Consider the following 26904-nt stretch of genomic DNA (forward strand, 5'->3'; position numbering starts at 1 on the left):
GTCAGGCTTGCCATGACCCTAGTGAGGTCATTCCTGGCTCTTTGAAAGCAGTAGCTAGTACCAGCATTGCAAGATTGCAGTTCGGGGCCACAGTGAGATATAGTAGCTCCTGGAGTGTCACAGAGAATGGTGTTTTCATTCTTGGCTATTCCTTTTGAGATAATTTGCTATAGCTAACTTATAAAAACGATTTTCTCAGATAATTCTTTTTGGGGGAGGAGATAGGTGTGGGGGAGGGATGTCTTGAAAATGTTTCACTTCATCAAACTCCATTAGCGGGGACTTGCAGGCTTTGACTGTTTTACCCCCCACTTCCAAAGACAAAACTTAAGCCAGCTGGCTTATAGACTCCATGGCCAGCTTTGCTTGTCCCTTGGTTTAATGTGTTGGAGGTGGGCTGCTGGGCGCCCAAGCAGAGAGGGCGAACAGGGGAAGTGAAGCTACAGCTGGAAAGGGAGCAGGAAGACCTTTGCTCCATCCTCCAAATCACTTTGGAGAGGAGCTACTCTATTTTGCATTAAGTGTTTTGCTGTGAATTTTTGAAATAGCAGTCACACCCGTATTCAAATTAAGAACCAGGGTGCTCTCCAAAGACATGCACAGCCAGGCCTCCACCATTCTGCAAACAAATATTTGGATAATAGGAACCATTGTTACCACTTGGAATGTTCTTCCCAATTATTCTCTCTCTCTCTCTCTCTCTCTTTTAATTTTAGAGAACATGAGTGGGGGAGAGGGGCAGAGGGAGAGAGAGAGAAAGTCTCAAGCATGCTTCATGCTCAGCACAGAGCCTGGTGTGTGGCTCAGTCCCACAACCCTGGGATCATGACCTGAACTGAAATCAAGAGTCAGACACTCAACCGACTGAGCCACCAAGACACCCCATTCTCTCTCTCTCCCTCTCTCTCTCTCTCTCTCTCTCTCTTTCCAGACTTTCCTATCGTTTTACACCAAGTAATTCCCACTGTCCAGTTTTGGTAGTTTTTTAACTCTGGGCCGTTTGGTCATTGGTTAGATACAGCCTCGTGTGTTGAACCGTTAGTTATTAACCCTGTTGTCCTGTAGGCATTTTCCCGTGTTGACGCCTTGGCTTCCCCACCAGGTCTTCCCTCTGGGATGAGGCACGCCCAACCTCTGTGCTGCTGCGGGCGGGTATAGGACAGTGCTTCTCAAAGTGTGATTCTTCTGGCAGCAGCAGCGCCCAAGTGTTGGAAATACACACCAGATCCACTGACTTAGACAGTTTAGGGTCAGACGCAGCAGCCTACAGTTAACCAGCGCTCCTGGCCATCCCTCTGTGTGGTGAAGTTAGAGACCCTCTGGTATGGCCAGAAGAACTGGGGCTTGGGGGTTGGAGAGGTCTGGGCCTGAAGCTACCTCCGTCATTTACAAACTGACCTTAGGGAAGGGTTTTTTCTGTTTCTGCTCTCCCATTCCACTGGGACTATGTAGAAGTTTGTTCTGCATGGTGTTAACGGGTGCCCTAAAGGGAGGGAGGAGGAAATGGTTCTGTGGGCACATAAATTAACAGAATGCTGCTTGAGTGCATTTCAGTAGGATTCCTTATGGCTAGACTTCTCAGATACGTAAACGTATCACTGAAGGTCACTGAGAGTTGCCATGGAAAGACATTGCAAATTTGTTAGATTCTAGAACACCTTTTTTTGCCACACGCTAGCTTTTCTGGCAGCACTGTTCTGTGGAACATGTTTCGGGAGATGCTGGCCTAGGTGATGTGATAGGGTCCTGTTAGCCTTGTGATTTTACAGCCCGGTAAACCAGTGTGAAATTCAGAAACTTCAAATGCAGGTAAATCAGACATAATGCCAGAATTTATAATTTGGGTAAACCAGACTTACACAACAACTTGAGCACTGGAACAAAATGGAAGTAACGAAACATTGAAGAATATAAGGTTATATATTTTTAAAGCAGCAAGTTTTTCTTCGGTAGAAAACCATACACTAGGAGAGAAGTGGGAAAGATAAGGAAAATGTCACTTACTGAGTGTATTGGGAGTCCTGGCAGGAATCCTATGGCACATTCAAATCAGGTAATTTAAGGAGATTTAAATAAAGGAACTATTTATAAAAGGTGTAGGCAGAGTTTGGGAAAAGCAACAATGGTTGACGCAGGACTTCTTGCTCTCTGTATATGCAGGGTTTTTCACGTAGCTGGTACAGTCCTCATAATCACCCCAAAGATAGGTTTTATTATTTCTTACTTTGCAGAAGAGGAATGTGAACTTGAAAGAGGCAAAGGAAGTTACTTTCGATGCTAGCTGGAGAATGGAGGCAAAGTTCCAACTGCAATGTCAGACTCACAACCCCACGCTTTCTCCGCATATTTCTTTAGGGGAGCATCCTCTTTTCCCTCAGTCTTTCTCTGCGTGATAAGGCTGAAAACACTGCTCTCCAGAAGCTCATGTTCTGAGCTAGATGTGTTGCTCTGAACAATCAGTACACTGGAGAAAATAGCACATTAGGCAAATAATGTAAATTAACAAAAGAATATAGATTCCATATATACGGGGGAGAGAGAAAGGCAGTAAGTTGGAGCTGTGGAAATCCATCATCCGTCCTTTTTTTAGGGTTGGTCCCATTCTAGAAAATAGGCTTGGAGGATATGGGAGCCATTTGAAGGACACAAATGAGGCAGCATAGCTTGTTGGGGGTAGGACAAGGTAGAGGGAAACTTTTGAGACATATGGTGCAGCTTGGGAAGGCTTGCAGTGGGCGTAGCATGGAAGAGTGCTCTATGCCCAGGTGCCTCCACCAAACGGAGACAGTGCTGGTGGTGGGAGGTGGGCAGGCATGTGGGAGAAGAAAGAAAGCATGGTGGGACCCTTGGGTGCTTCTGACTCCAGTTTTTTCATTGGGGCCATGCTTGCCCAGTGAAGTCTCCATAGCTTAACACCTTTGTTAGAAAGTGGTAAAGGTAGGGGCGCCTGGGTGGCTCAGTTGGGTAAGCGTTCGACTTCAGCTCAGGTCATGAGTTCGAGCCCCGCGTCAGGCTCTGTGCTAGCAGCTCAGGGCCTGGAGCCTGCTTCGGATTCTGTCTCTCTCTCTCTCTCTCTGTCCCTTCCCTGCTCACTCTCTGTCTGCCTGTCTCTCTCTCTCTCTCTCAAAAACAAATAAACATTAAATTTTTTAATAAAAAAATGTGGTAAAGGTTGAATTTTTTAAGAACTGATTTTACCTCCTTTAGGAAGTTTCAGATATGAATGCTTCATTTCTCTTATACCCTAAGAAAATTTACAAGTCGTGTCTCTGAGGAGGCCACTTTCCCCATATCCTTTTGACTGTGGATTGGCTTTTCCTGCTCCATTAAAATACATCTTTGGTTAAGCCCTCTTGATTCTAGAAAACAAAAATACCTCTCAAGTACTGTGCACAAGCCCTGCCTTTGAAAACATCTGGTAAAAATAACAAGTCGCTTGGAAAACCCTGATTCTCAGATGCGACCCCTGCCTCTTTATTAGCAGGGAGTCACTGGAGTAAACCTTTATTTCCTGTTGCTTCCACACAGCGGTGCTTCACGGAAATATTTTGCATGTTTCCTTAGGCAGCAGGGAACCTTGAAGGGCAAACAGAGTGCCGAGGCCCCAAATAGGAACAGAGATGCCGTCTAGGCCTGGCCTGGTCGCGCCTCCGGGGGCTTGGAGAGCCCGCCTGGGCCTCGGAGCTTTGAAGCTGTGCCGGGTGTCTGCCCCAAACCGCAAAAAACTTCAACTCTCCCCAGGCATGAGCAAGGCCCGACCTGCCACACCTCCAGCTCTTTGTACAAGAGAGGTGTTTTAAAATAGTCTTAAATGTCAGACGTATTTTTTTTCACAGCATTCCTCAGACATCTCATAAATTATTCTGCAGTGAAACTTTAATAGGGCCGCTTAAAAGATGAAGAGTTCTAGTCAGTGGAGTTTTTGGTAACTTAAGCAACTAACTGTTAACCTCAGCCCCTCCTGCTTTCTCCACCCCAGAACTCATTGAAGAAAACCATTATGAATTAGAGATAATCTTCCTGAAACCATGCTCGAGGCTGTCTTCGATGACAGCGGTCTTCTGTTCCCTCGTAATGTTGTGTGTTAATTTGAGTAATGTGATATTCTAATATTTGATTGTTTTTGACTTAAAGGCCATTTGATAGGGTTCAACCTGGTAATGGTAAAGAAAGTAAGGAGTTTGAGCTCAGAATTTTCTGACTTCATAGTATATCACGAAAAAAAATTTTTTTTTTAAAGTCTGTGTTACCCACCTTTCTTGCCAATTTGCTTCCTAGGGACATAGGTAATTAAAGATTCTGGTTTCAGAATTTGTGTTGCTGCCCAGTCTGTGTCTGCTGTCATATTGGCTCCACGTTGAGCCTTTTACAAATATGCATCACATCTACAGCTATAGACCTATTGGGTTCTGGAGGTAAGCGTGTGAGCCTTCTTTTTGCAGGTTTTTAGTCTGTTGTGATTTACTGTTACATTTACTTACAGTGCTTACTGACTTGATTTATTTGGTTACTGGTTTCTGAAAACTGGAATTTGGAGAGAAGTGAAATTATTTATTGGTAAAAGAGATAGAAAATTTGAATTTGGATCTGCCCTAATAGTCTGAGATATGTGGTACAACACAGAATTGTTGTCACTTGATGCCTAGAGTGATGCTCTCTAGATACCGTTCAGTCCATAGAAAGAGAAACTGTATTAAGGACGCTAGTATACCTCATTTCATGGTATTTTTCATTCTTCAAAAATTGGACTTTGTAATTAATCGATGTCTTAGTCTTTTCAGGCCACCATAACAAAATTCCACGACTGGGCTTAAAAACAACAGAAATTTATTTCTCACAGTTTAGGGACATTCAAGGTCAAAGCACCAGCATGATCACGTTTTGGTGAGGGCCCTCTTCCACATTACAGACTTCTTGTCATAGCCTCACATGGTAGAAGGGTTATGACTCTGGGGACTCTTTTATAAGGATACCAATTCGATTTATGAGGGCTCTGCCCTCATGACCTAAGCACCTCCCAAAGGCTCCTAGTACCATCTACCTTGGATGTGGGGTTTTCAGCATATGAATTTGGGGGGAAATAAACCTTTAGACCATGGCAACATTTTATTATCTAGAAAATTCTATTATTTCTTTGTATATGGATATGGAAATTCAGTATCTGGAAGAATTTTTCATAGTGACGGTACATTTCTCAGTGTCATTTGCCTTTTTATATAAAATCAAAATATTTATTGCTCCTTTACTACATCCAAGGCACTGTGTGAAAATTCAGGACGAATACTTGTAGCGAATAAAGAATTTTGTTCCTCTTGAAATATGATGTTAGCATGACATTCTCCTTACCATTTGGTCTACAGAAAGATAAGGCCAGTTATCTGTGTTTTGACTCAGGGCAACATCCTGTGGGGGAAACAGTGCTGAATAGGGAGCCCTTGTTTTACTCTTGGCCAGGTCACAGTCTCACTCCAACCATGTGGGTGGGCTTCTCCTTCCTCACCTGGACTGTTTTCTCAGCTATACAGTGAAGGTGTCAAACTACATTATTTCTGTGGTCCCTCATAACAAAATAAACCCAACATTGATTTTTATTGAATGTTTTTCACTATGTAGGTCACTGAGATAGGTCCAAATAAGTGTAAGAGAATCTCTTGTGTGAGTTTTTAAAGGTTCCTCAGAGCTAAACAAAAACAAACCCCCAAAACATTTATTGACCATCCTATAAGAGTAGGTCACTGCAAAGAGTAGAGTGAACGTGTACTCAGCCACCCTTCAGAGAATCATCCCTGGCTTACAGAAGAATGACCAATACAACAGCCAACACATAAGTGGGAAAAAGTAGACTAGCCAGTGAGTGCCCTGAGTCAAAGAAGTCATTTATCAAGCACTGCACTGTGCCCAGCTGTGTGGCAGGTGCTCCTGAGTGCTTTACCAGTGTTACCGCAACCAGATCTTGTAGTAGCCACATGAGAGGGATTGCTGTAATACTCCATTTTATGGATGTGGAAACTGAGGTAACTTGCCCAAGATCACACAGCTAGTAAGGGATGGAGCTGATAATTTATACCAAACCTACATTCTTTTTTTTTTTTCCTTTTAATGTTTACTTATTTATTTTTGAGAGAGAAGGGGAGCACAAGCAGGGGAGGGGCAGAGAGAGAGAAGGAGACACAGAATCTGAAGCAGGCTCCAGGCTCTGAGCTGTCAGCACAGAGCCTGACATGGGGCTCAAACCCATGAACCATGAGATCTTGACCTGAGCCAAAGTTGGGCATTTAACTGCGTGAGTCACCCAGGTGCCCCCAAACCTACATTCTTAATCACCATGCCTCTGAAGGAAGGCAACAGGCCTCTCTCATTAAAGGAAAGCATGGGAATCACCAAGGGTTAGTGATGGAAGGAGAAGGGGACATTCATGATCATGGGCCACCTACATCGGCCCGTTTCCCCAGGCTCTCTCACCTTGATCCCCGTCACTGCCTTGCTGGATCCTGGGGAACACTGCCTCTCTGTTAAGGCTGTAGCCCACGCCTGGCCAGAACCAGGCCTTCCAGCTTCCCCCTAGCGCGCCTGCCAGAGCTAAAAAGAGCTGTGTGTGTTTACTGGAACTTGGGATATCTCTGCCACTTGAGTTGACAGAGTCAAATCGAGGGAGTAAACAGCTGGACTCCCAACAACTATGTGGAATTGGAGAGTGACGCCAACAGCATAACTATACAAAAGTTTGTAAAAATTTTTCAAAATTCAGTTTTACCTCAAACTAATGTTCCCCTTGTAACATCTCCATTTATAGAACCAAAACATTCTAGTTTGGGAATTTGCTGTGAATTGCTAGTCCTTAACTAGCTCTCCGTTCATTCCTTGGGCCGAAGGGGTCACTTGTATCCACTCCCAGCCCTCAGCCCAAGCTTCTGTTCACTTCCACTCTCTCGGCAGCCAGCAGTGGACTGTCTAGGCATCGCGTGGCTTTCACAGAACAAAAGACACCATTATCTTGCTTTGAAGCCCCCTCCACAGTTTGGACTATAGGCCTCTCGAGGGCAATGGTGGTGTTCATCTCTGTAGCCAGCCCTGAGCACAGTGTCTGACACTAAGCTGACACTTCATAAAGGCTGGATATGTCTGTGGGAAGGTCTGTTGAGCTCATTCTCTTAATCACCAGAAAACAAATGCAGTGGAAAGGTGTTTACAAAACGAGGTGGGAGGAGTGGAAGGAAGGGAAATGCAATGCAGTGCGACGCTAGTACGAGGTGATCTTTAAGAGCCTGGGATTTAAGGTCAGATCAGGTTTCTGTCACAATCCCACAGCATACTGGTCATGTGACCCTGGGGAAGACAGTGAACCATCTCCTCCTTTCGAAGTTGGTAGCAACAGTACATACGCTGTAAGGTTATTAGGGTTAACTGAGATCTTGTATGTCACATGCTAAGCATAGAGCTCTTGATGACACAAATAATTGTATTTTATTTATTGCTAGGGAGAGAAATCAGATTTGGCTACCTCTCAAAAGAAATGGGAAGCAGACTTGAGTATGTGGCTCCCCAACTCACCAAATTAAAAAAATGTATGTGTTGCAGAGTGGTGTAATCCTGAATGCTTTGCAGTCACCTGTATCAGAAGCGAGTTCACCAGGGTTTGAGTGCTGTTTGTTCCTACAGATGAAGAAAGAGGTTGTATTAGAGTGGTGACAATATGGATCTTTTTCTTTAATTTTCAGACGTTTAATTCTGTGCTTACAATTTCCTTGGTACTTGAAAAGATAAAAAATAAAACCTGTTAGATCTAAAAAGAACAATACTCTTGAAATGAGAGGAAATTCTTTTTCTTCTAAAAAAGAGCTTAATACTTGAACAACTGCTTTTGAATTTCTTTCGTTGTAACTGCTTTCCCAGTTGCTTTTTATAGGAAACTATTTTCTGTGCTGAATAGTTAATAGAACTGTCTGGTGGAAACACGTTGAGAAGTTAGCAGTTTGAGTTTGATATAAAATGTAAACATTGCTGTTACAGTAATATGATAGGATAAAGCATTAATGGACTTTTAGAAATCAAAGTCTGTTTAATTAAAAAAATTTTCTTTACATGGCATCAACGGATGTATCAAATATATATCTTTTTTTTTTTAGGGTATAGTCATTTTATGGGTGATATGAAACACTCTGAAATTTTGGGCACATTTGATTTCTTGGCTTTCTCAATTATCCAGTTTAGGAATTTTTAAGCTGATAGATGAATGTGCTCCTAGTAGATTTCTCATTTGGAAACCCTGTGCCAGACAATGTGCAGATGGGGCAGCAGTCATGCCTGGCAGGCCTAAGTGCAATTATATTTGCACGTTGTTTTACTCACTGTGAACAGTTTGCAGGGGAAAAAGGAAAAACTGTCTCCCTGCTGAAATGAAATTCTGACACAGTCAGTGCAAATTATAAATTCTATTTAATTTGATGCAACAAATTCATAATAATCTCCAGCTTTGTGTCAAGTGTTGGAGCTGTGGGCATTTAATGCTTGGAACTGCCGTAACTTGGTCATATTGACCAGTATTTCTCAAAGCATGGCCTTAAACCACATCCTCCAGAAATGCAGATTTTAGCACCCCCCACCTTGGAACTTCTCAATCCACATGTCTGGGAGCAGAAACTGTAATCTGCATTTGAGACAAGTGTCCCCTCCCTGTGACCAACATACAGCAGTTTTTGAGGCCCTCTGATACAGCGGGAGCATTTTTTACGAAGATTATTTTAGTTGTGCTTTGAATTGAAAAAATATTTTTAAATCCAGAGAATTCAAATTTATAATGAAAATTGAAGTCCAAGTTAAGAATTTAGTTGAAGGGCACATGTAAAATGCTCCTGTTCTTTTCTGAATTCTCTGATTCATCAGAGTTGACTAGGAGCAGGGTTACAAGCAGTACTTTAACTTTTTCAGCATCCATGATGAAACGTACATTTGGGGAAATCATTAATTATTAAGTCATGTTTGAATTTATAAAATAGGGAATTACTAAGTTTGGAGGAAAAGGGATGAAGAGAAAGACCCAGTGTTACCTCCTATCAAGGGTTAAGACCAATATTTATTTACTTGGGGGCAAAAGTAAAGACAATAGCCAGTTCTCCACAAAAAGACAATGATGGTTTTATTGGGCTCTTCCCACCACATAGCAGCATTTTTGGCCTTTAAAGTAATGAAATTAGAGGTCAGTTTGTGGCTTGCCATATTCTGTATTGCAGATGCATCTTTTAAGGAAAAAAAATCAGGACATGAGAAAAAAATCACTTTATCTTAAAGTTTCTTTGACTTAAAAAAATGATTTCATATAACATATCTATATTTAAATTCAATTTCTTAATGTCATTTGTGTAGATTTCAGTGATAGAAGAAATGAATAAGATTTAACCTTTTTAGTGAAGTATTTTATATGTACTTATTTAACTGTAATAATTCTTGTAAAGAATTGATATTTTTGTTTTAATATTATTTGTGTTGGTCTACTATTCACGGACACCGTTTTACTGATCTTTGGGGACTCACTGCCCCACTGCCTGTGTCTTCCTCCATCTGTTCTGTCTCCCTGATGATAATGGACCCAGCACGTTCTGAGAGAAACCGCACTATATTTTCAGCAGGAGCAGAGCACCACTCTAAGGATGATTTCCTTATCTTCCGTACCGTTGCCTGAAAACTGCCTTCTAGCACTGTGATCTGTGAGCTACCACGACCCAGGCGTTCAGTCTGTTTTCTTTGCTAGGAATTTCCAGAGCCACGGCTGGGTCACCCTTTGCCTTTTCTGGCAGCTGGTTTCACTCTGAATTTAATGAGGGAGCTGAGCTGAACGGCCAGAGGAGGGTTTCCCTGTCTGGCCCCTCATTGGAAGAACTCGGCCGCTTGTCCACGTTCAGTGAGTCAATGCCCGCTGCTGGGCACTTCCAAGAATAGGCTCTTCCAAGCCGGTGTTCATCTGGTCGGCGTCTAGGGCACCTTCCTGAACTCACCCACTTCTCCCTCCCTCCTCTTTCAGCTTTGGTGTAAACCAGCAATGAAGCCGGAGCATAAGTATTTTAAATTACACCTATATGTAAAATTTGGCATCTCTGGGATTTTCTGTTCACTGGTTGGACTTTAGCAAAGTATGTGGGCACACTTCATGTAGTCCTCTTGGATTTCATGCTCCCCAGGGCACCACTGTACCTGATTCTCTGCACTTAAGTTTTTTAGTTACTTTTTATTTATTTTATTTTAGTGAGCAAGCCGGAGACAGGGGTGGAGTGGGGGAAGAGAGAGAATCTTAACCGGGCTCTAAGCTCAGCACGGAGCCCAGTGCGGGAGTTGATCCTGCGACCCTGGGATCATGACATGAGCCGAAATCAAGAGTTGGATGCTCGACGCATTGAGCCACCTAGGCGCTCTGCCAGTTTGTTTTTAGAGCTGTGATATTAGCACGTGGGAATTTGAAATGCTTCATCACCATGCTGAGAGGTCAAGTGTTTTTCTTGTCTGTTTTTAAGAATTTTGAGCTCATATTTTAGTTTCTTCTCCCCTTATAACCCAGTATATTTACTTAGGCTTTACATTTTTACATAAGGAAAAACCTATTTTTGCACTTTTATTATTAAACGGGTAGGAAGAAAGTCTACGATTGTGTGTAATATATTCACCAAACTCTGCAAATACTGCAGCTCCCTGTAAGAAGATTGGGAACCAACCCAAGAGTTCTAAAGTTACATTTTTATGACGGGTTTTGTTGCACACTTCAAGGGCAGGAGAGATATTTGTGTGGGACCCTTATTTTTCCCCATCTCTGCAGTCTTCTTAATATGCTCTCTGTTAGAATCCTGGTGGTTTGACTTCCAGATCTATACAACATACTATAAATTAAAATAGAAGAACCACTGTTCATTCCTCACATTTAGTGAACTTTTATTGCATGAATTAATGGGTTCAGCAGCACCAAAGGGCATTTGATTGTGGGCTTGCCTTAAATTAATGATTTATTTTTAAAAAGGAGAAAGCCATTTATTCCCCAACTTTGTACTTGTGTGTAAGATTTTAGAATTTAATTTTAAAGACATTTGGGTTTACTATAAATGTTATGAAACCTTAGATTTTAGTTTTCTACTACTGCTTTTTTTTTTTTGACGAAAGAGAATGCCACAATGAAATTTTTCAAAGCCATTTAGAATATTTTAGTACTCTCATGACTTACAAACTCATATGATCATAGATGCTTGTCGTCAGGGAGATTAACTTCAGGAAAGCACAGCAGGACCCCAAACTGTCACCTCTATTGCTGACACGGTTGGCTTTCCCCACTGTGTCCTGTTGGACTTCAGGGCTTCTAATATTTGGAAATTGTGGTCCTTTCCAACCCTGACGTATTATGATACTCTGAGAGTCCTTTGGCCACATGAAACCTTAAAGACAGACTGCATTGCATTTCTTCCCCATCCCCTTTTTCTTTGATTGAACTCAATTACTGACCTTCTTACAGACAGCCAAAGGCACTGCTGTTCTATAACCTGCAAAGTTCTATACAAATGCAGGGTGCTGGGTGGAGCTACCTCAAGTTTTGTGTGTTCTCTGTCCAAGGCAGAAAGCCTTCATTCCTGGCAGTGCCCCTGCCTCCTTCCAGCAGAATCCCGGTAAACTGTTGTTATAGTAAAACAGTGACTAACTCGAGCCTTTTATTAACCAGCATTTCCACCCACCTACTACTATGCTCATTTTTGGAGTTAGAACGAGACAAATGGGAAATAAACCAATTATATCAACACGTGATCATTTATTGAATTCTTACCGTGTGCAGGCACTGCTACACGGGCGATGCTTGGTCCCATTAATCCTTACAGCAGCAGGGAAATTAGTGCTATTATTAATCCAGGGGGAAACTGAGTTTCAAAGCGGTAGGATCACTGCCTCAACACCTGGAACTATTTGCTGATAGAGCTCAATGTGAAGCATTTAATATTCTCTTAATCAGGCTCCTTAATCTAGATCTCAGGATCATCACATTAACTATAATTGAATACATAGTTCTCCTCCAACATTTTTTGTCATATTTACATGAGTGGTGAATTGTGAAGACAAGGTCATTTTATGTCAAGAACTATTCTCTTTAACATTAGTTTGAAAATGATCCCTCAATCATCATGTTTTAGTCTATGGTAGTGGTTGTTAATTGTAATGTCTCCAGTTAGTAAGCTTCGTGAGTAATAAAGGATTTTTGACACCTTTTGTTTTCTGATAATTTCATGTCAGCCACCAAGGCAAATGGGCAAAAAATAAGACTAGCCGTGGGCAAAAGTGGCAGAGTGAGATTTAAGGAGTAAGCTCCAAAAATCAGATTCTCTCTGAGCAGCAGTTTTTGCTGCAAATAAGCAAGATAAGACAAATGTAGAAATTGTCAGCTGTGGTTGCTGTAATCAACGCTTTTGTGGAGCTTTTCACAGCCAAATGGGCAAAACAAGTTTGCTGGGAGCTGCTTTCCTGGGCAGAGAGGGTATATGTGGTTGAGGGAAATTGGAGGAGGAAGTCACAAAAAGCAGTAGATGTCCATGCATTCTCCTTTGGCCTGGCCTCAGCTCATGTACTCTCCCTGCACCGGTGTCCCCAGCCCCCCTAGTTCATCCTGTGTGCCTCAGTCAGATTGATTTTGGATTAGGAAATGTCTAAAGAACTCACCTTGGGTTCTGTGGTCTGATAGAGGCAAGTACAGATGCCTTTCCTGGATTCAAGGCCAGTTGGTGACCATGTACACCATCTACCCAATGTTATTTCCATATGCTCTTCAGTAAAAGTCCTTCCCATCAACTGGATTGGACTTGGGTCTATTCTGTGTATATGCTGTGCTGTGGACTAAATACCACCTTTGTGGAACCCACCTCAGAAACCCCAGCTTAGGTGCTTTGTGAGAGCAGCTCGTGACTAGCAAAGGACACAGAAGACAATAAATTTTACGTGGAGTCAAGTGATACCCAGTAACATAACATCCATGAGAATGAACTGTGCTGTGAAAGAGCACACCAGTTACTTTGCTTCTCATGGGGAGCTGAGTTAGAAGAGGGGATTGTATGGTTGGGGAAAGACAGACCATGTGACTTAGGAGGGACAGGAAGTTGGTACAGTCCCCTCTTAAGAGGGGAGCGGAGACTGTTTTGTTAGCCCGAAGACTCCAGCCTCCCTGTTGTTGGACACCTACTCAGAGAAACCAGCTGCGGAGAAAGTGGGCAGGAACCTTCCTGTCAAATGCTATTGATGATGATGATGAGAGCAGCTGACATTTATGGAGCACCTTCTAGTCCTGTGTTAGGCATTTGAAGTGCTCGCTTTCTGCATTTAATGCTCAGTGTAACACTCTGAGACTGCTGGCTGCTGGTATTCCCATTTTACAGATGAGGACACTGAGGCTTGGCAGGGTTAACTGACCGCATATCATGCCTCTGATAAGTGGCAGAGCAGTAACTGAAATCCAAGTTATTTTTACTTTAGAGTTTCTCTACACATTTTTTTAAGGTGTGTGTGAGTAACGGGGTGATGGTGGATGTCATTGATTCGTAAAGGCTACTAGAACGTGCTGTGTGTAATTCTATTCAGTTTAGTCTCCCCCAATGAACACTTTCTGTAGAGAAGTCATTATCCTAAGAACTGCAGTGTATTTTGCACATTCAGAAAAGGGTGCTTTGGTCAGCACATCCTGGTCTTTCCCACTAAGTCCTGAAGTGTTCTCTTAGCTGGCATAGTCTTACACTGGAGGGTGATTTGTAGATGCTTTTCCATGCTGTCTTTAGTGATCATCAAGGTTTCAAAGCTCTTCGTCTTCTCCCTCCAAGTAGGATGTAAGGTCTTGGAGGCAGGCACCATCTCTTGTTTTGGCTGATAAGCTGATTAAAAATGTTCCTTGAGATTATCATCTCTCTTTTTTAGGTCTGTATATTCTCTGAATAGCCTACATGTAGTAATATCTTTCTTCAGGCAGGTACTGTGTCATGCCTCTTTGAGGCCACATTGTGGAATGGAAAGAGCCCAGAGTTGGGAGCCAGCACCAGGATCTGTATTCAGCTTTCTTAGTGCTTCTGCAAGACTTTTTAACAAGTCTTCTAACTTTCATTGAGCCTGAGTTTCTCCATTCGCCATGTGGGTATAGAAACCTTACAAGGTGTTCTCAAAATGAGAAATGACACATGCAAAGTTGCTGGTTCATCTGTCTGAAGCATGAGCACAGGCTCTTGTCTAGAATGCATGCACAGTAAATGGGTCTAGATCATCATGACTTGGTTCCTTGAGACCTGACTTCTAAGAGAGAGCAACCGTGAAGTGTCTTAAAAAACATGATGCCTTTGTCGAAAGTGTCCTTCATTGCCCAACTTTACATAGGAAGACAGATCTAGAAATGGATTTCTTGGTTCTTAGATGCTCCTCTAGTTCGTAAAGCTTAACATTTTGTACAGATGAGTATTGGTACAGGTAATATCAGCTTCGTGATGAGATATACAGTGGCCCTATTCATCAGTCTGTTAAAACAATAAACAAAGGGTAATAGGACTAGACAGCACCTTCTTTGCTAGAACCATTTTTCCTTTTATAACACAATTTACGATGTTTCATATTTATTTTTAAATTTAATTAGAAACACCTTATGAAATTAGATATTATTAATTTCTTTGGATAGGTGAGTAAACTGAGACTGAGCAAACTAAGGCACTTCCCAGTTTGCGCAACCCTGGCAGTTTGGATTCAAACCCTGTTCTTCTCACCCTGGATTTTTGTTGTTTTCTGCAGACACTAAGCACATGTAGCAACTGTTAGCATGGTTTCTTTTTCTGCATGCATTTAATTTTTATCTATATGTGTCTTTGTAGTTGATGTGGGCTTCTTAGAGACAGCATACAGTTGAGTCTTGTTTTTTTATCCACTCTGACAATCTGTCTTTTAATTGGTGCATGTAGACCATTTGCATTCAAAGTGATGATTGATATAGTTGGGTATACATAGGGCAGCTGAAGTCATAAATGTGTGTATATATACATGCATAAATATAAAATTTCTATTTATATAAAATATATACTAGATGCCAACCTGTTTCCAAGCAGTCTGGTCTGAGAGTTGTCATGGATTTTTTAAAAAAATATTGAATGTTTGCTATGAGTTTGCTACTATATTTTAGTGATGTCAGCTTAGTTTGAAGAAAACCCATTTCAGAAATTTGCACTATGTTCTCGAATGCTTGGATGCAGCTTTTATACCTGATATATTGAAAAATTGCCTAAAACCAGCACAAAATGAGATTATGAGAATAGAGAAAAAGTAGCTAATATATAATTCACTGGTTATTTAGTGACTAATGGAAGTTTGGGTCTCATGTTTATTACTGGTAGGGACCCAGGGTCTGATGAAGTCCTTGGCCTCCAAGACCTGAGTTAAAGGATCATTGATTTTGGGTCTATATGTGTTCCACCTCAGTTATTAAGCAGATACCACTAAGAAGAGAGATTTTCTCAGAAGAAATAATGTTTTCAGTGTTCCATATTGGCTCTTTGCTAGGCTAATATACATTCAGTAAAAATTTCAAAACTCCTTAAGGAAAACAAGCAATTCCTGAATAAGCCAGTATTATGAATTGAAGTATTTAAGTTATGTATTTGCAAAAGACCCAGAGTCTTTTTACTGAATGGAACTTCTGTTCCCTCATTCCTGAGCGTGGTATGGGCCTGTGCTGCAGACGTCTGTGATAGATGATGTGGTGAATAGCCTTAGGAGTTTTGTGGTTCAAAAGCCAAGATGAGAGGGAACTATGGATTGTCTATAAGAGTGGACACCTCTCCTGCCAATATCAAACCCACGCTTCTTTCCCATTCTCAGGCTCCAACCGACCCCCTTTTTAGGATTTTTTTTTTTCAGCCACACTTAGTAACTTCTTAGTTACTAAGACTAGACCACTAGACTCTGGCCCAACCTTGACTCTTCTGAGAATTCAAAATGCCCTTGTCTATCCTTTCCCTACAAGGAGGCATCATGTAGTGACTGTGGAGACGAAAGGCATCATCTGTCTCCTGGGCTTGCCTTTATTAGTTTGAGGTTATATGTTCACAATGGAAACAGAGCTAAGATGTTTTCCTTTTATCTCATGAATTTGGGAATCTGCCCTGGTTTGAATTATCTAGATTGTCTCAATGGAGGGTTCCAAATGTACGGGATGCTACAATTAGACACCTTTGTTTTAGTTTTGTAGACACAGCCATATTTGGGAAACACAAATGGGCCAGTTTTGTATTTAAGACTTGTCGTGGTTAACAATGCATGTTTGAGAAACCGTGTGTGCCCAGAGTTGTACATATAAAGAGTTTGAGAAGGAGCTCAGGGCTCTGGAATGCCATGAAGTCGGGTTTGGAGCAGGGAATTGGCAGTGAGCAGGCGTGGGGAGCAGTGGGGTACTGGGTGTGTGTTGTCACCAGGCAGCCCCTGCTGACTATTTTAAGATGAAATGTTTTGGTGCGATTGCTTCTTTAGGAAATCTGGCTGAACATCTTAGTCTTTTTATCGCCCCCCTTGTCCTCATAAGGAACTACAGGGGGGTAGTTTGGCTTCATTAAACAAAAGCAATCACTGGAGATTAATGTTGGAATCCCACATTTGGGGCATTCGCTATTAGTTCTGTGGAAGATTGCATCATGTGGGACTGTGTTCAAACAGACAGGGTTGTTAGTGGCGCGTTTTCTAGCTTGTCGCCTAGAACTTTCTGTCGAAAGTTCTGAAGATGACACAATTGCATAACAAATGCTAGGTATGAGCTAAAAAACATTACTTTTTTGTTAAAAAAAGAAATGTAGTATAAACAGTCTGGAAAATAGAAGTGAAATTTAAAAGTTACCTGTAATTCCATGCTACCAAATCATTATTAGAATTTGGGCATGTTTCCTTTCCAATATATGAAATAGGTTTTATTTTTTACATAACTAGAATCACAGATGTCCTACAGACCTACACACTGCTTTCTTCACCTAATCTTATAAGAAGTGTTTTCCCATGTTGTGTGGTCTACATAACCATTATCTGTGTAACTGTCCAACAGTCCACCCAGAGGGGTGTGTGGCCGTGTAATTGGTTTCCTGTTACTGAACACCAGAGAGTTCCCAGGTTCTCACTATTATTAGTAAAGCTGTGGTAAACATCGCTATGTAGCTTTGTTGTCATTTGGGATTCTTTCTTTGGGCTAGATTCCCCGAAAGCACAAAGGGATTGAGGTGGATAGCTCTGGATGTGTTACGTTCAAAACAGTGATAACCGTTTACAGTGTTACTGGTAGGAAAATGTCAGTGCCTTTGCCTCAGCTGAGTGTTGGTGTTTTTAAATTTGTGGACTAATTTAAGAAGTTAAAAAAAAAAAAGACATTATTTGAATCTATTTTTTTTTTTTTAAAGCTAATCAGGTTAAGTGAGCATTTTCTTATAGGTTTGTTTGTTTGCCTTTTTTCTTCTGGGGATTATTTCTTCATGCTTTTTAAATTTTTTTTCCTGGCAGTGAGTATGAGTATACTATAAGATAAGGATATTAACCCTCTCTATTATGTTTGCTGCAAATCATGCATTTTTAAAGACATAATGTAACATATGATTACAAGTTGTCACCCAAATTCTACTATCTGAAGCTCAAATAATATTGCATTTTTAAGACTTGAAACTATTTAGGGGCTGTATTTCGCTTATTGGCAATTTTGTTGGCAGCATCAACTTTTTATGTTTGCTTAAAGGCTCCATTTAAGTATAAAAGGTAAAACGTGATTGCAGATGTATTGCAATCTTTTATAATTAGTCTTCTAGCTTCAAATCTGACCCATCTCTGGGAAAGGCCTGGGATGAGAGTGTGATGGTTTTAGTGGGCACTTGGGCATGGGATTCCTGAATTCTGTGATTATAAATTGGTCTTGTTAAAATGAGTTCCTCATCATCACAACTTTTTGTGGCGATTAAAAACAAAACTAAGGGGCGCCTGGGTGGCTCAGTCGGTTAAGCATCCAACTTTGGCTCAGGTCATGAGCTCAAGGTTCGTGGGTTCAAACCCCGCATTGGGCTCTATGCTCACAGCTCGGAGCCTGGAGCCTGCTTCGGATTCGGTGGCGCTCTCTCCCTCTCTCTCTCTCAAAAATAAACATAATAAAATAAAATTAAATTAAAACTAAAGCAAAATCCAAACCCTTTCATTTTTGTTGGGCCAGTGCATCTGGCATTAAAGGTTGAGGAGGTAAGGGAAGGGGTCTTAGTGGTGGGAAGAAACAATGACATGAACGACTTGGAGACTCTTCTTTGGGATTCAGAAGGAGTGACAAATCTGGTACAGTGGAGTTTAGGGTTTATTGAATATATGGAGATGAGCCTGGGAGGCTCATCAGGACCTTGTCTTCATGGCCGTATGGTATATTCAGGAATCTGGACTTAAATTTTTAGACCTGCATTTCCCAAAGTGTAACATCTGAGGTGAGTTGAGAAGTATGTCTTTGAACGTTTGAAGATGTTAGCATTCATTCCTTGATTCTCTCTCCTGTGCAGAAATTATTCCTTTCTGTGGTCCCATAACACTTAGCTCAGATTGCTAGCAGAAGGGTTACCCATCATATTGTATTTCAGTGGGCCATGTGTGTCACCCTAAAATTCTGTGGTGGCCTCAAAGACTGCAGCTGTCTGATTCGTGCTGGTCTCCTCTGGGCTAAGCACCATCCTGGGTACATAGCAGGCATGAAAGAAATACTGTTTGAACAGTGTCACCAGGCCAGTGTTTTAGCCACATTGTTCTTTCCTAGGAAGTTTGCTGTCTTTTTTCTGTTTTCTCTGTACTGCCCAAGCCAGCCCCTCTGAGTTCACAGGAGCTCTGTGGATCATTTTCCCTGTGGGAATTTGACACATAAGAAGTCGTCTTTCCCTGCTAAAGCCACAGTGTGGCACTATATGGGCAGTATAGGGTGGTTCTGAGGCTGATCAGGCCATTGTAATGGTCAAGGAATAAGGAGGTGGAACACAGTGGTGAGTATGAGGATGGAAGCACAGAGGTGGCTGAAGTTATGACTCACGAAGAAGGAAGAATTGATCAGGCAGCTGGTCAGGTGTGGGGTGGGAAGGGAGTGACAAGGAAAAGAGGAGAAAACAGTGTGTGAGGGACAATGATTCACTCCACCGTTAACTGGGTGCTTGCCAGGCACCGTACCAGATGTTGGGGTACAGAGAAGAGGGAGACCCTGCCTTACCAGAAGGTGCTCACTGTCTAGCGGGTTCCATGAATGAGGCCTGATTGGAAGAGCAGACACAGATGGGAAGGCAAAGTGGGGCAAGATGAGTGAAGGACTCAGCCGGCTCTTGCAGCTGGTTATCAGGACTCGGTGTTCAGTGAGTAATGGAGTGCTATTGAAAGGTTCTAATGAGGGAAATGGCACTTCCAGTCTGTGCATCGACTGTGGAGGGCTGATTCTCATCTGGAATTCTGTATCTGTTGCCAAGGGGCCAAAGGCTGAAGATGGCCTGAGGAGGAAGAAGAGAGATAGGGGACTTAGTAGTAGGGGTAAAAAGACCAAGAGAAACTTTATCTGAATCCGTTTTTGCACCCCAGTAAGGATATGGATTAGATTTCTGGTTTAGGAACCTTTGTTTTGTAGCCACAGAACCCAACCATCCCAGGAAAACTCAGGAAATTATAAATGAATGAAATCAGTAAAAGCACAGCCACCATGGTTGGAGTGAAAGGTGGGGAACCGGTGGGTGGGTTACGTGCACTGTGGCATGAGCATCCTTCCAAAACAGGCAAGAAACCAGGAAAGTGGGCTACGTAACCTGGCATGGATCCTTCCAGCTCTCCCATTCCAGATGAAATCCTCAAGGAAAAGAGCATGAAGAAGGAGAGGGATGAGGACCCAGTGCAGGGTCTGCTAGGTCTTTAAACTCCTGGAAGAACTATGGAGGCCCTGTTCTAGAAAGAAGATCCTCATGGGCTGACGTAAACCAATCCACGGTGACACTTAGAAATCAGGACCTGGAAGTTTTATGGGAGGAAGAAGGAGTTAAGTGTTTTAAATTCAGTGGAAAGGTCAGCGAGGCCCCGACCAGTGCAGAAGCCAGTGTTGGGCTTGGCCGTGTGTGCACTGGAAACCTTTCTGAAGGCCATTTCAGATAATTGGTTAGAGCGGAAACCAGTTGGAGAGACTCCAGGAGGAAATGAGAGGATGTGGAGGATGGCCTTTCTGATGTGTTTTCCTATAGTTCCCTCTCCAGAAGCATGGCTCTTTTCACAAAAACTGTGTGTTTGTTGTGTTTTGAGCCCCCAGCTGTGTCATGGGATTCCAGACTGAAGTTAATGTCAGGGTCGAGTTTATCCTATCTTTCTCCCCTTGAAAGGAAGTGTCAGCGACTCAATGTTTATCCTTTCTGGCTTTCTGAAGAACCTTCTGCACCCTCTCCAGCAATGTAGAGTGTGCATTTGAAGAGACATGACCATTAATAGAGCTTAAGAAGAGGATGAACTGTCAAAAAATTGGAGAAATTTGGCTTTGCTGGTGGGTCAGCAAAGTATAAAAAGCAATAAGGCCAAGCATTTATTCTGGGGCTTTGTGAGCTATCACTGCTCTTTTCAAGCCATTGGAAGGAAGTAGCTGCAAATATATCAAATCAAGTCCCAGATGGGGTTCAAAGCCAGAGTATGGTTTGGTTGGAATGGGGAGCTAGCTTGCTTTTAGGCAGCTACTGTGGATTTAAGGAGGATCCTGGTTATCTTGAAGTGAAGACTCCAAAATTAGGTTCTAAAGGCTGACTAGAGACAGGGACAAAGTTCATGACTGAACGCCATGAGGATGACACAGTGTCTCTCCTATGGAAACTTAAAAGTGTGTGTGTGTGTGTGTGTGTGTGTGTGTGTGTGTGTGTGTGTACACATGTCCTTATGTACATACGTGGAGAGAAACAATAGAAGCCAAACACCGTGGGCACAGGAGAAGCTGGAGCACCCTGTGTGAGAGGTCAACCCGAAACTCATTCTTTTCCCAGAATCTTTGCTGGACCTTGAGTTCATTTTTACAAACTCAATTCTTCCCTTGTTATATATCCCCGAACCATCCATATAAGGAAGGACCTTCTTTCCTTCTCCAATAAACAAGCCATATTTAGTTATTGGATCCTATTTGAGCTGGAAGCATGAGTATAATTTTTGCTTTTTAGTAATTATTCACTCTGTGTCATCAAGACTTATGTCAGAATTACAGGGTCATGGAATTAGGGAGGGACCATGCGGAACCATTAATTATCCAGTTGTATTCTTAACAAGTCTGGCTACTTCACGTCTTGTTCTTCTGTTGGAATGTCTGTGTTGATGCTGTGGCCCTTTAACCAAGTACTGTAGGTCCTGACTGCCCAAGGCATGGAATGGCCACTTGACCTTCGCTGGCCCACCCAAGCTGTGACACTGTGTAGGTTCCTGCAACTCACAGTGGGATCGCTGTCCGCCGGCAGCTGTATGGTTTTGTCACTAGGTGGCACTGTTCATCTTTTTGGCTTTTACCCAAAGGTGCCTGCTTCTTTTGGAGGGGCTTGTGAGAGAAATTCCAAAGACATGCCATCATGTTCTCAACCACATCAAACTCTTTACAGCTTAGTTTTTAAGTAAATATTAAGTGTCAGGGGGTTTTATGTAAAATAAATTCTCACATTCTACATATGATTTTAATAGCTTGCATTATTTCTAAATAAACTGCAGGGACTAGACTATGACTTTCAAGACTATGACTTTCAGACTCCGTTTGTGCACCTTCCTGGTCACATCCTCACCACCCTGACTCAGAGCTGTTCAGGTTGTAGAGACAAAACCCTTTACTGAGCCACATGGGATTCAGATCCAGTTGGCCTTACTTCAGGGGAGAGGAATGAAGATCCTCCTCTCAGAATGAAACCTTGGGACCCGCCCCCCCCCCCCTTCTTGTTCCGGTCAAGATTCTCGGGTTGCAGATGACCAGAAACTGCCTCTGGCTAACTCCAACTGAAGAGGGGGTTTGTTGGTAAGATCTTGGGTCGTTCAGATTTGTGGAGGCTGGAGAACTGCGCCCAGAACAGGGGCAGGAATTCAAGGAGGCTGAGTCGGATGGAATGAGAGCTGAAATCAGGCCCTGACACGGTCTGGATGGGATGTCGCTACAGTCGCCGCCGCCACTGATGAGGACTGGACGCTGGGTGCCCTCCTTGGCACAGCTGCCACTGCCACCCTTGCTGCAGATTTTATTTTACTTTAAGTTACCCCCTCCATGTGTCACCTGCTGCAGATTCACCAAATGAGAGTCGGCAACAGAATCTCCTACCCAAAAAGTCTGTGTCCGGAGCCGCTGCTCACCTGTGCATGGCCGTTGTCACCTATTACTGTCATTCTAGTTCTTAAAATGTTCAAATAGTGTCCTGCCACTCTGGGCCCATTCTCCTTCCATCTTACAGTCCAACCACTAAATGGTTAACCCCTGGCATGGGGTTGGGGCGCAGCTCCCAGAGAGTGCTAAAGAGGTATCTTCTGTGGTTGCTGGGCATTTGTGGCAAAATGATGGTATTTGGGATATTTTTCCTGACCGTATGTACTTTAGATCAGTTTGTAAGCAAGTGTGGGGCTGACACTTAGAAATTTCTGGTATCTGTATTGAAAAGTATTAAGTGTGCAAAGGGCTACCTGCGTATGACAGTGATTTTCATCATGTGTGAGTTGGGGCATCTTTTTTGCTTGATTCAGAAGACATCTCCATTCATCTCTTTCCCAGCCCGAGAATGCTGTTGTGCCATGTACTTATTTTTAAATTAAGATGAATTAAACTAAACTATACAGAGGGAATCGGTGCGTGAATTATGGACGGTGATTACAAAAAAATATGATATAGCCATTAAATAATGGATATGATAACTGTGTAAAAATCAAGAGAAATGTTCAGGAAATCTTTAGTTTAAAAATTAAAACACAAAGCCGCCAGACATTAAGTTTACAACTACAAAAATGCTACTTGTTGAAGATAAAGGTTAGGAAGGACTATAAAGAAAGAAAATACATTTGATTAAGGTAGCTTCATGGCTGAATCAAAAACATGTCTTCAATCACTTTAAAAGTTGAACAAAACCTTAATGAAATTATTAAAGTTATTTTATAAATAAAAATGTTTGGGTGCCATGATGACAGCCTTTTTGGTCTTGGGAGGCAAACTGGGGTATCCTAAAACCGGGCTTGGGCACCACTGGGGTGTACAGAACACAGAAGGTTGTGTTCCTTAACTGAAAGAGCAAATGTTTCCACAGGTGGGGGGGAGGGGCGGCTGTTGAAGGTCACAGATAGTCTCAGGCGTATTTGACAGTGTCAGAGACAAGCTGTATTTGACAGTGTCAGAGACAAGCTACCGCTGATTCAGGCCACAGAGGACTTAGAATGATTTCCTTTTTGCCCCTAGCATCCTACTCAGCTCCGAGGACAGTAAGCAAGGCAGCGGCCCAAGGCAGCGGTCCGTGTGTTACAAAGGAAACTAACACAGGTCTCCTTGTGCAGACCCTCAGACCATACCGTGGCCTTCTTATTACAGGAGTCATGAACTAGAGAGTTGATGTCCTCTCCCTCATTGCTTCTCACATTTTAAAGTGCAAAGAGACCAGCTGGGGATCTTGTTAAAATGCAGATTCTGATTCAGTTGGTGTAGGGTCGAGCCTGAGTTTCTGCATTTTTAATAAGCTCCCAGCTGATGCCAGAACTGCTGGTCTGTGGACCACACTTTAAATAGCAAGGTTCCGTATATCCTGAAGGCTCGCTTTTCAGATTTCTTTCCAATATGTTCAGCTAGACCTTTTTATTCAAAATGTGTGCTTTGAAAAGTATAGAATGTTGTTGAGAGATGAAAGACCTGCACAAAGGGACGGAGAGTCTATTCTCATGAATTGAAAAATCCAGTTTTGTTAAAATGTTAATTTTCCTTCAGCTGTATAGATTCAACATGATCCCAATCAAAAGGCCAGCACCGTTTCTATTTTGTTTTGTTTTTGGTAGAAATCGGTAAGATTCTAAACTGTGTGAAAATGTGAAGGATCTAGAAGGGCCAAAAATGATTTTGAGAAAAAATGAAGTTGGAAGACTGACACTACCTGATTTCAAGACTTAGGCTAAAGCTAGGGCAGTCAGATAATTAGTTATGGGTTAAAGTCAGATCAGTGGAACAGAAGAAAGTCCAGAAATAGACCCCCACATACGTGACTAATTCCCAAATTGTGGTATGCTAAGTGAGAGAAGCCAGCTGCAAAAGATTACGTACACTGTGATGCCATGTGTAAAATGTTCTAGAAAAAACGGTTAAACTATAGTGATAGAAAGCAGATCAGTGGTTACTGAAGACTTGGGAGGAGACCATAGTGAGTGAGTAAGTAGAATGCATTCCCACCCTTGGGGCCCAGAGTGCACAACCTTCAGGTCAGTCTGTTTAGGTTCCACTACCAATCTGTGCCCCTCTCTGTACCCCGGTCTCCTCATCTGTGCAAACTAATACAGTGTCAGTGCTTACCTTGTAGGGTCATTGGGAAGATCAAATGAATATATTTGATGCATCAAGAACATTTCCTTGTTCATAATAAGCTACGTATATATAGCTCATTATATATACGTAGCTTATTATTCTTTGATAATCAGTTTTTGTTGTGATTTTACCTCTTACAAAATTTGGTTCTTTCCTTCACCCTCTCCTTGATCCATGTGCATTCATGGAACTTGAGGTTTTTAATAGAATCTTAGAACTGGAAGAGGTCTTGGATAGTATCTTAACAAAGTACGGGTGACAAAATGGAGGCCAAGGAGGTTGAGTGACGTGCCCAACGTCATGTTCCCACATAGCCAACCAAGAACTAAAGGCGTGGCCAGGAGACTCCTCGTTCCGCTCTGTTTTATCAAGGATTATGTATGGTGTTTGCATTCTTAATGTAAACCATTGGGACTTCTTGTGAACCCACCATTCCTCAATTCTGTTGTGTTGGTGTTTGTTTTTCTGCAGAGCAGTTCAGAGCCCCAGTTGCAGAAGACTTGTCCTGTTACCACCATGAGCTCTGGTAAGTCACTTTAAATCCTGTCTTTCTCTTCTGAACAAATCTACAAAACTGGGTGGTTTACCCAGATTTCCCACCTACTTTTAAGGCCCCAAATGCATTTCATTTTTTATTTTTTGAGACCTGGATAAGCGTCAAAGCTTTGTTGTAAGTCGTCATTGCTACCATCACCTTCGTTATTAATGATTTAATGAGCACCTATTATGTCTTAAGAACTATGATCTACATTTCACATGCGCTATGTCCTAATTTTTATATATTTCTAATTTTTAAACAACTTTATTGAGATACAATTGGCATAAAATGAACTGCAGATATTTCGAGTGTACAACTTGATAAATGTTGACATATGTGTACACAGTGGCATTATTTAATCCCAGTGACTACAGCAAAAGTAAACAGATTGACCATAACTGCTCCAAGGAGTGAGCTGTTCTAACGTTTTCTTCATCGAGGCTGGAACAGCAGTTTGCTTACATTTTTGCTATGCCTTTGGTAGTAACAAGACCTAAGGAAATGAACAGTTTTTAGTATTTTTATTATTTATTTATGAGAGAGGGAGAGTGCACGTGGGGGCACAGGGGAGGGGTGGAGGTGGGGAGAGAGAGAGAGAGGGAGAGAGGGAGAGAAAGAATGAGAATGAGAATCTTAAGCAGGCTCCACGCCCAGCATCGGACACAGGGCTCCATCTCATGACTATGAGATCATGACCTGATCTGAAATCAAGAGGTGGACGCTTAACCGACTGAGCCACCCAGGCGCCAGCCCGAGTTTTGAGTATTTTTAGTTTAGAGCCGGGATAGAAAGCACGGGCAAGGGAAGACAGAGAAGGGAACAGGTCCCCACTCATTGTGTAGCCAAGTACTGTCAGCTTTCCAGCCCAGAATTCAGGGCAGAGAAGTTTCCATCTGGAGACTAAGGCCCATCTTGGCTTCTGAGCATGCCCTACAGCCCCCTGAGACCTGTAGGCTGAGGGGGAGTTGGGCAGATGACCAAGTCGTAGCTCATTCAAAAAGGTCTCCTGGGGGTGCCTGGGGGGCTCAGTCGGTTAAGCGTCCAACTCTTGATTTCTGCTCAGGTCATGATCTCACGGTTCATGAGTTTGAGCCCCGCGTCGGTCTCTGTGCTGACAGCACAGAGCTGGTTTGGGCCTTTCTCTCTCTGCCCCTCCCCCGCTCGCGTGTGCGCATGTGCTCTCTCTCTCAAAATAAATCTTTAAAAGAATAAAGGTCTCCTAATTCTGCATTCTCTCTGGAGTGTTAATCTAATCTCTGCCCATTAAAAACAAGCCTTTCTCGGGAGCCTGGGTAGCTCAGTCAGTTGAGTGTCCCAACTTTGGCTCAGTTCATGATCTCATAGTTAGTGGGTTCGAGCCCTGTGCCGGGCTCTGTGCTGACAGCTCAGAACCTGGAGCCTGCTTCAGGTTCTGTGTCTCCCTCTCCCCGCCACCCCCCACTCCCCGCACTCGGTCTCTCTCTCTCTCTAAAATAAATAAACATGAAGAAAAAAAAAATAAAAAGCCTTTCCATTTATTGACACACAGTGCCCTGTTAGCCAAATCCTAAATTGTGCAGGACAGCATGTGCTTAGGACAGAGGATGGCTCCAGGTGGAACAGTGCAGGGCCTCAACTTGGCTTCCTCTCACACCAACTGTATGGCCTCTGGCCCGTGGGGGCCATCTCAGCATTCTCTTCTGTGAAATGGACATCATGAAAGCACCGGCCCGCCCGGACTTTGTGAGGATGAAGCGAGGCAGTGCTTCTCAAGTACTGTGCCCGCGGCATCAGCAGGGTTGGGTCCTCCGTTGTCAGTTCAGCTCACGTGTCCTCCTTGAGA

General features: G+C 42.6%; 1 protein-coding gene across 3 annotated transcripts in view; it reads left to right on the forward strand.

Annotated features, from left to right (window-relative positions):
* The window catches only part of SORBS1 (sorbin and SH3 domain containing 1), a 189983-nt gene that overhangs the window by 45918 nt on the left and 117161 nt on the right, over positions 1 to 26904 (forward strand). For all 3 annotated transcript variants that reach the window (XM_036064312.1, XM_030335628.2, XM_030335629.2), the window contains exon 3: positions 25016 to 25070. In XM_036064312.1, coding sequence (XP_035920205.1) covers positions 25061 to 25070 — 10 coding nt within the window. In that variant the 5' untranslated portion in view covers positions 25016 to 25060. The remainder of the gene's footprint in view (positions 1 to 25015; positions 25071 to 26904) is intronic.

The sequence above is a fragment of the Lynx canadensis genome, chromosome D2 (assembly GCF_007474595.2).
Source record: "Lynx canadensis isolate LIC74 chromosome D2, mLynCan4.pri.v2, whole genome shotgun sequence".
Lineage (NCBI taxonomy): Eukaryota > Metazoa > Chordata > Mammalia > Carnivora > Felidae > Lynx > Lynx canadensis.